We start from the raw sequence: 10241 nt of genomic DNA on the forward strand, positions 1-10241 counted from the left end.
TTATATTTAAGTAGAACTTGTCTGATTTTTTTCAAGTTGTTAGTGTTGCTCCCAGATTAAAATAGCATTTTCTAACTTGTGAAGAGAAATATAATGTGCCAGATAGTTTTTTCTCTATACTATATATTCAGTTGAAAGTAAAATGATGTATTAGATTTGGTCTAATTTTCCGTAATAGTTTTTAAAGAATATATATTGTAATTCGTGTGTTTTGTGTGTGTGTGTGTGTGTGTGTTGTGTGTGTGTGTGTGTGTGTGTGTGTGGAGGGAGAGAAGGAGATAGATTCAATCATTCAGTCTAGGAGGTCTACTGCTAAGTTAATGTTTTGTAGCTAAAAACTGCTAAAAACCCATTTGTGTTTGAAGCCAATGTCGATGAATTTATCGGTGAATTTATGCTGCAGGTTGCTTGTGGTGGATGTCACATGCTAGTTTTTGCCACTCCACGACTTGGTATGGCAGAAGATGTTGAGCCAGATGAAATAAATAATTCTTGCTTACCTTCGGCTATATCTGTGCCTATCAGTGATCCACCTTTAGAAAACATGCTGCAGAGATCTTTATCAGCACGTGTGCGCCGTAGAGAGAGGGTACGTTTGTGACCTGTTCTATATAATAAGACTGTCTAGTGCTGCAAAGAAAACTGGAAGAAAACAAATTTATTTTCTTTTTAAACCAAAGAAGGATCTTCTTAGATAAATTTACTATATAAAATGATTAGAATTAATGGCTTACAAACTTTTAAAGAAAACTCAGAATTAAACTGTTAAATTAGAAAATTGAGATGATCATAGATAACCTTTGTAGACAGTGGTACTGCTAAATTGTTGTCTCAACTGTATATGAATTGACTACTATTTTGGTTTTGTCTTTTAAAGCTAATACGTCATGAGCAGTGAAAGGTTATATAGTATAAGTAATGAAAGGTTGAAAACAAAAAATAAGGACTTTGGGTTGAAAGAGGGAATGTTCTTTCTTAATTAAATTTAGGGATTCTCATTCTGTGCTTTAAAATGATCATTATATAAAGTAATTAGCCTCCAACTAATAAAAATAAATGGAAAGAAAAAAAGTAGTAATAATAACAAAAACAAATCATCACCAAAAAAAAATAAAATAAATAAAATGATCATTACAATGACACTTATATTTTAAAAAGTAAAATCCCAAGTAATTTTTAAAGGAGACATTCCTTTTTAAATAAAAATTACTTTAAATTCCCAAATGTATGCCTTTAGAGGTAAAAAGTTACATTTGGCTTTTTATTATGAAAAAGTATATATGGAAAAATTAAGAAATATCCCGTAAGTATTTTGTAGTTGGTTTGTGTTTCTTGAGTAACTGTTTTCTTTCAGGGAAGGCAGAGAAAACACACATACACTTTTCCCATCTGGTGAAAAACATAGCTCCAGATTGACGATTTAGAGCAACTTAGACATAGAGGCAACAAAACAAAACATTTTTGAGCCCTTGGGGATTATTCAAGAGTGAACATTGTAGGATGTTGGCCAATCTGAAGTCTCTCTCTTCGATAGTTTTTGCAACCTCAGGGCAGTTTACATCAATATTAAATATATGACATCATCTAACAGTCTATTTAACCTGTTTGCTTTAAAGGAGAAATCCCCAGACTCTATTCGAATGACGGGAACACTACCTCCAGTTGAAGGGACTTCCCCACAACCCATTTGTTTTTTGCCTCGCTTAGTTCCTTTCTCTATGTCTACAACTAACCTGCTAGAGAAAATGATGACTGAAAATGAAAACTCTCCGCCCCCAATGGAGCCAGGTAACATTTGATGCTCTGCTTGCTCTCAGAAGAAATGTACCGTTTATTCTTACTGTTTTCATGTTCATCTTCAGATATTTTCTCCACTTAAATTGTTTTCTTCCTAGTTAGAGACTGACATCTCATTCGAATTCAAATCCAGGAATACTCTGACTAACAGAAAGCATCTCTGATGACCTTAAAAATCCCATGTGATGACAGCAGCGTATCTTTATAGAGCAGTGTATAACATACATATCACCTTCTCTTACATTATCACCTTTAAACCCAGAAGCAACCCGAAATAGGTGGGAGTTAGATTCTTCATTTTTATATATGAGAAAAACAAGGCTTTGAAGAGATTGAGTGACTTGCCCAAGGTTACTCAGTTTTATAAATGAAATGAACAGGATTTGCATACAGGTCTTTTGGCCCTATGTGAAGTTATGTGTTTAGGCAATATAGCATCATGGCTAGGAGTATGGGATGTAGAGTCCAGTTGATCTGGGAGCAGATGCCAGCGCCAACATTTATTAACTATATGTATCTTAGGAATGTGTTTATGTTGCCGCATGGCATGTGCTCAGATGATAGGGACGGGGCAGGAAGCCAGGACTAGGAAAGCAGAGTAAGCAGTAGGTTTGGAATTAAGAAGATAATCTGGGCATCTGGGATTAAAAACAGTGGGACAGATCATTTTAATATCTTTGGGCTCAGGAACCTACAGAAAAGGTTGAGGTAACAAAGGGTCAGGAACTCAGGCAAGGACTGTAGACCATGGGAATGGAATATTCCCTACATCCAGGACCTTGATAAGGAGCAGGGTTTCTTACATCTTGCCACAACTTTTGTGTTTCCTTTGGAAATAAGAATCACTGGTACTCTTCAGCCCTGTACCTGGGAAAAGTAGATTCTGACAACAGTGTGTGCAAGGAAAAGACAAGTTTATGGTTTGGGGCAAGTTGTTTGCCACTTCCAGAGATTAGAATGTGAAGATAGAATTTTTTAGAGTAAAAGGAAAAGCCATCCCTTATCTTCTTGTGACTGTTTACTAAAACAAACTTAATAAGTATTTTGTAAGTTGTATCCCTGGAGGAGGAAATGGCAACCCACTCCAGTATTCTTGCTTACAAAATTCCATGGACAGAAGAGCCTGACAGTCTATAGTCCTTGGGGTCACATTGAGTCAGACACGAGTGACTGAGCACACATCCAACATATAATGTGACTTTTTCTAAATTATTTGCAGACTTCAGTGTTTCTTATGGAGATAAGGAGGTTAGGGAAGACATGGATGACAAGGTGACATTTAAGCTAAAACAAAGGGTAAGAAAATAACCACACAAAGAGAGAGGATGTGTCTATTCCAGGCAAAGAAAATAATGTAGTTAAAGGCAGTCTATAGGAAAAGGAAAGAAGATCATTGGGGTTGAAGAGAAAGTGAGTGAAGGAAAATCAAGAGTGAAGGAAAAGACAGGGCAAGATGATGTTGGAAAAAGAGACAGCAAAAAAAAATCATGGTTTTATAGGCCATGAGAGGCCTAAGTGATTTGAGTGTTTTTCTTAAGTGTAATAGAAAGTCATTAAAGGATTTTAAACAGTGGAGTAATGTGCTCCAATCCCATTTATGTTTTAAGATGATCATTTTTGCCTACATGTGGATGCAGGGATACCAGACTAGAGGTGGGAAGAAAACTTGAGAACCTTTTGCAAGAGATGATGGTGTACAGACCTAAGGTGTTCACAGTAGATATAAAAGTGAGCCCATGGGAAATATATTTTACACATAGAACCAGGTGAACTTGTTAAACTTGTTCATAAATTACACATAGATGTGTAGGCAGGAGGGTGGTTGACTGCTTTGAAGGAAAAAAGTTAAAAACTGAGTTTGAGATCCCTGTGAGGCATCCAAGTAGAAATATCAAGCAGGCTGTTGAAAATGAAAGCATAACATTCAGAATAGAGGTCTGGACAAGAAATAGAAATTTGGAAACCGTCAATGTGGAGATGGTATTTATAATTCATGGAAGTAGAAAAGAGCACTCAGCATTTTGCCTCGAGACTGTCTGACGCTTAGAGGGTAAGAGAGGGAAGACCAGCAAAGCCACTTTTCTCAACCTTATCAGCCAGTAGGGCAGAAGGAGGGAAATGAGAGACTAGGGTCACAAATTCAAAGTACTGCTCAAAGCTCAAGAAAAAGGAGTGTAAAGAAGCATCCCATGGATCTGGCATCCTGGACATTTTTGGTGATCCTGACAAGAGTAGTTCCAGGGAAAGATCAGGACAGAAGGCAGAGTGTCACTGAACCTTAATGTATTCATTTGTGAAATGGGGATATAACACTTACCTCTCTTATTATCATGAAGTTAACTTGACATGTATAAAAGCCTTTGTCCCAAGCACATGGTAAGCTTTCAGGGCAGCTGTTCCACAGCTTCTGTTAGCACTAGACTTCTTTTCTTCCCCATTTACCTCCATCCCTACCTCTCAGAATTCTACTCATCCATCATTCCCTGTAACTCCTTAGTGAAAAATTTTCCTCATCTCCCACATTTGGATGGGATTTCTCATTCTCCTATATCACATATTTTGTATTCCCTTATAGACTATAAGTTCATTAAGATTTAGCAATTACTTAAGTTGGTATCCCCTACCTAATACCTCACATGGAATGAAGACAAACTGATTGTTCATTCATTGGAATTGAACGAATTTATAAGGGAGAGAGCACTGTGGACTGGCATTTTCAGTGAAGACTTTATTAAGGAGCTCCTCTCAAATAAGTATATATGTGCTAAATGGGGATATAGTAATTGAGACAAATGTAAGGTCAAATGAAGCTTGTAACTTTCCATTATCTGCTTTATGATGTAATAATCTTATGGTTTTCTGTGAAAGTTTCTGGGTCTCTGTACTATTTTTCTGTTGCTACATGAGCAGTGACCCTAAAACTTAGGCTAAAACAACAAACGTTTACTATCTCACACAGTTTCTAAGGGTCAAGAATCCAGGACCAGTCTAACAGTGATTCTGGGTCAGGATATTTCATGCTCCTCTTGCAAGCTCACTCATGTTGGCAGGAGGCTGGACTTCTTTATCACATGGGCTTCTCCTTGGGTATACTCACAGCATGGCTTCTCCCAGAGCCAAGTGATCTGAGGAGAGGGGGGGAGGTGGAGAGAGCGAGATAGGACTGAGACATAAGCCACAGTAACATCAAATTGATCTGCTTATTTTATTGGCCATACAGACCAACCTGGTAAAATGTGGAAGGGAACTACACAAGTGTATGCATAGCAGGAGGGTATAAGTTGATGGGGATCTTTTGGGCACTGGCCATCATAGTGCTTGATACCTCGTAGTATTTATCCCAAAGGAATAATGTTTCTCTGTTCATATGAATGAAGCAGTTGTTATCTTATCAGTGTCAGGGTCTTTAAATTTTCAGAAAGATTTTAAAACCTGCTATCACTGTGAATGAATTCTCTTCAGTTCCCTTAGTATGAGGTTAAAAGACATTTGAAAGTGAAAGAAAGTGAAGATCACTCAGTTGTGTCCAACTCTTTGCGACCCCCTGGACTATACAGTCCATGGAATTCTCCAGGCCAGAATACCAGAGTGTATTCTGTAGAAGCCTGTCCCTTCTCCAGCAGATCTTTCACACCCAGGAATCGAACCAGGGTCTCCTGCATTGCACGCGGATTCTTTACCAACTGACCTATTAGTAAAATTATAACTGTACTTTTATATTGCAGAATAATTTCTGTTTATTGTCTAGTTGTCTTTCACTTTTCTGTTGAAATCTGGTTCTATCTTTTCTATGTTAATCATTCAGATTATTTTCAACATAAAATGACCAAAGAGAAAGAAACAGACAGTCTTTCAGCAGAGGATTCAGAAAGCCTTGGAGAAACTGCTGATATCTTAAATATGGTACTGGTTTTCCTATTTGTGCAATATAGATACAAATTTGAGTTTTAGTTCCTCATGTATTTGTATGTGTATGTCTGTGTATATGTGTACCTCCTAAGCCATTATATACATAGAAAAAAGCTTTTTGTTTTTGTCTTGGTTTCATTCATTATTTTAAACTCAGATTTAGTAAAGTATAGATTAAGTACTGTAAAATTAATTTCAGCCCTCATTATTAGTATGCAATTGAAAGTTGATTATATGATTGTCCGAACTATTTTGTATTACTTTTATTTATATGTATTTTAAATCAACATATAATGATATATAAATATATAATCATATGTATAAGTATATAATCAGTTATATAGTCTTTATTTTTTTAGAACATATTTTTAAAAATTTATTTCAGACACACATGTTGCACCTGAATTCCAATGAAAAACTAAAATTATCGCCAGTTCAAAAGCAAAAGGTATGATACAGAGAGTTATTTTTACTATGGTGGGAAGAACAGTTTGAATTGTTTATATTTTTGTTGAAAGGTTTCTGGAAAGAACTCAAGAAAGGTAAGTATTCAACTTATTTTAGGATTTAAAAGACGGGGATACAATATGTATAGTCTCCATTTGGGCTTATTCTGTTGGTATGTATTTTCTGTGATACAAGAAGACTGGCAGAATTTCACTGCTGAAATTTGCTCTTTGAAGTCATTAATAAGTGACAGTATCCATACTTTGTTACCATCAAGGCAAAAGATATTTATTACCATTCTTAAGTATTAGAAGAGGCTCCAGTTGTTTATGAGTGCCTCTCACCCTTTGTTTTAGTGTGACTTTGGGTGAGTTACCTTGCTGACTTTACAGGATGATATTAACCTCTTTTCCAGTTCTAAAGTTTTGTGGTTTTTAGTTAAAATATTTGCTAATTGCTTTTACAGTGTTTGTAATAGGCTTTAATTTATCAAGGAATTGGCAGCATAAAAACAATATTGAACATTTGGAAATTAGTCAGAAACCATGCATTAGTGATAGAGACTTTTAATGAATAACAAATGAATAGAAGAGGAGGGAATATTCTGTTTTTTCACAATCCTGGAGAGATAAAAACCTGACCTGAAATCATTTGCATTTTCTGGCTTGAAAGACCAGTGAGGTGAAATGATGAAGGGTTCAGGATTAGAAACATAAATTGGAGAAATGCAAATTGAAGGACAAAGGCTACAGAACGCATTTCATTTATATTTCTAGTACCTTTGCCACATTGTTAAACTAAAAATTCTTAAAATGAAAGTCACTGAAATGCAAGAGAATCTGGGTAAATTATAAAAATTTAGTGCCAGTCCTCATTAGTCATATCTCTATCTTACTGAGAGGCATGTTGAGTAACAGCATTCTTTTTGAATATGGGAGGGCTTTTTTCCTAACACAGTTGTCGAAGCTCAGTGATTTGTTGACTTGACTGTACTTCCAAGCAGACATCTTTTGTGTGTCTTTCCTTCCTCTTAGACTCTGGGCGCTGCCTCTTCTGTGCTGCTTTATTGTGCTAAGGAAATAAAGGCACATGCATTTACAAATCATTTTTGACAGCTGGGCCTCTGTCTTAAGGCTATTGAAAGAATTGTGACTTTAAAGAAAAGACCTAGAACAAACAAAAGGAAGGCACTTTCTTTTAAACTAATATGTATTTTATATTTCACATAGTCCTTTTCCGTAGAGGCCCTACCAAGCCTACTTTAGTGAATAAAAAAGATTTATTATAGCATTTCTATATATTTTTAACGTGTGCTGCTTTAATAATTTGTTTAGCAAAAAAATGACCTCTTCCTAGGTCTAGCACTCTTCACAATTTATAAAACTTGATTTAGTGAGCTTTTACTATCTAGAGACTATTTCAGTCCATTAGCTTATAGAATTTAGATCAACAATTTGATTTGCCTTATTTTGTCTAGCAACAAGTTAATTTCATATTCTTAATGTATCATTAAAACCTCAATGGTTCATTATATAAGTTTTTATAGAAAGCTTATAAAATTTTATATTTTGCCTTCAGTATTTTTCTCATAGTTTTTTATGTATGCAAATTATTATAATTAAAGAATATAGTAAATAAAAGGAAGAGGGTCAAAAATTTGAAAACTCAAAAGATGTTGTTTAGAAAAGAAAAACATATTCATTATTATGTAGTGTATTGATAAAAATATTTCATTGTAATTTTCTGGGAGATTTTTTCTTCTAGAAATAAGCTTTTTCTTATTTCAAGTTTTTTAAAAATTCATATTTTCATTTAGTTTCTTTGATTTTGAGAATTTTGTGGACTCAAAAGACCAATCAAAATTTGACAAAACAATAGGGAAAGTAGAAAAGAGTGCATTTTTTAACAGTATTTTTCAAAATCAGTCTGGAAACATATTTAAGAATTGATTCAGATTAAGAAAAGGGGCAGAGATTAATATTGGTACTGTGAGTAATGGCAAAGTTAAGGCAGGTGGTAAATTTGAAAGTTAAACACAGATTCATGTTACTGAATCAAAATTAGATGCTCCACAGACAGAGAATGGCATAAATTATACCCCTCCAAAAAAAACCCACCAAAATCTGAGGAAAATGTCTGGTAAAATTGGGCATTTTAATTCTCCAGGTGAAATTTATGATAATTCAAAATCTTGGCAGTATTTTGTAGTAAATAAGTTACCTTTATCAGCTAATTAGTAGTATGACGATTACTTCAAAAAATTTACAGAAACAAGAAATAATTGAGAAACCGAAGCAGCATACAACTTATACTGAAAATGATGATAGTAATGAATATGAAAATGAAGAGATGTCCCCAGAAGTGACAGATGGGAGAGTATATAAACAACTTTTGGCACAAGGAATGTACGTGATGCCAGCGGCTTTATCTATGGAAGCATTTTCAGACGAGGACGTAGGTAGTGACTCAGACCTGCAAAGTCCTCAGACCAGCACCAGTGCAGAGGGTTTGCAAAAAGGGACCTTTAGACATGAAAATAAGCGTAGTGTCTATCCACTTTATAGTGAGGAAATAGAAAAGGAAAGTGATGAAGGACAAAGTCAGAAGGATTCAGAAGCAAAAGAAATAGTCTCTGATATGAAAACTGATCTGGTGAAAATGACAGATCTGAAGGATATAAAAAAAACTGAAGAGAATAGAAAAAATATTGATACATTTTTTGACGACTTACCAAATAGAGACATGAATATTGAGGATGAAGAAGATAAAGATTTTGTTAAGGAAAGTAAAGGGAACAAGCCAGATATGATCTTTGTCAGTGAACAAGAATCTATAGAGGAGGAAGACAGTTATTTGGAAGGTGAAAGTCAGCAAAGTATAGCTGATGGTTTCGAGCAGCCTGAGTCAATAGAATTTAGCAATGGCGAGAAAGAGGATGATGAAGTGGAAATTGATCAAAACTTGTGGTATAGCAGAAAATTTATTGAACGTGAAGAGGCCAAACACAGGCTATCCAGAATCATGGCAAAATATGAGTTTAAGTGTGATCACTTATCAAGGATCCCAGAGGAACAGGAAGGAGAAGATGATTCAGAAGGAAGTGGAAAAGAGGAGCAAGAGATAGAGGCAAATGAGGAGGAGTGTGGAGAAAAAGAGGAGGAGGAAGCAGAGCTCCTGTCAGATGACCTTACAGACAGAGCTAAGGTGAGTGAAGGCAAGGGAAAGCTAGCGGGGGAGGCAGAACACGTGCCTGAAGGTGGAGGTGAGGGAATCAGGAAGGAAGGTAATTCAGGAGTAGAACAGAGAAGTAGAACAGGAAGTGAGGAAGGAGAAGAGGGGGAAGACATGGGAGAGGGAGTAATAGAGAGCCTGGGGAAGGGAGAGAAAGACCTGGAGGAGGAGGAACAACAGCCAAAGGAGAGGGAACAGGGCCACCAGGAGGAAAGAAGCACAGGGAGGAAAGAAGCAGAAGAGAAGGAGCAGGGAGGCGGGGAGGGAGAGGAGGAGGGAGGTGAGGAAGAAGGGGAAGAAGAGAAAGACAAGGGGAAAGAAGAAGGGAAAGAGAAAGAAGAGGAGGAAGAGCAGGAGGGGAAGGGGGAGGAGTTAGAAGAGGGGAGATGGCAGGAAGGAGAGGAAAGAGAGGGGAAAGGAGAGGAGGGGGGGCAGGAAGGAGAGGAGGAAGGGGAGGGAGAGGAGGAAGGGGATGGGGAGGGGCAGGAAGGAGAGGAAGAGGAGGAGGAAGGAGATGGGGAGGGAGGGGAAAGGGATGGTGTGGAACAGGAAGGAGAGGTGGGAGAAGAGGAAGGAGATGGGGAGGGAGAGGAGGAAGGGGATGGGGAGGAACAGAAAGCAGAAGGGGGAGAGGAGGAAGGAGATGGGGAGGTAGAAGAGGTAGGGGATGAGGAGAAGGAAGGAGAGAGGGGAGAGGAGGAAGGAGATGGGGAGGGAGAAGGGGAGAGAAGGGAAGGGGATGGGGAGGAACAGCTAGGAAGGAGAGGAGGAAGAGGAAGGGGATGGGGAGGGAGAGGAGGAAGGGGATAGGGAGGGAGAGGAGGAAGGGGATGGGGAGGAGCAGGAAGGAGAGGGGG

General features: G+C 37.3%; 1 protein-coding gene across 5 annotated transcripts in view; it reads left to right on the forward strand.

The window, feature by feature from the left end:
• RPGR (retinitis pigmentosa GTPase regulator) overlaps positions 1 to 10241 on the forward strand; it is a 73515-nt gene that overhangs the window by 24289 nt on the left and 38985 nt on the right. For 4 of the 5 annotated variants that reach the window (XM_043459068.1, XM_043459070.1, XM_043459067.1 and 1 more), the window contains exons 10-13: positions 404 to 589; positions 1617 to 1788; positions 5603 to 5700; positions 6092 to 6154. In XM_043459068.1, the coding sequence (XP_043315003.1) occupies positions 404 to 589; positions 1617 to 1788; positions 5603 to 5700; positions 6092 to 6154 (519 nt within the window). Of the gene's footprint in view, positions 1 to 403; positions 590 to 1616; positions 1789 to 5602; positions 5701 to 6091; positions 6155 to 8421; positions 9358 to 10241 lie in introns of all 5 variants that reach the window. The other variant, XM_043459071.1, reaches the window with a different exon arrangement.

The sequence above is a fragment of the Cervus canadensis genome, chromosome X (genome assembly GCF_019320065.1).
Source record: "Cervus canadensis isolate Bull #8, Minnesota chromosome X, ASM1932006v1, whole genome shotgun sequence".
NCBI classification, from domain to species: Eukaryota; Metazoa; Chordata; class Mammalia; order Artiodactyla; family Cervidae; genus Cervus; species Cervus canadensis.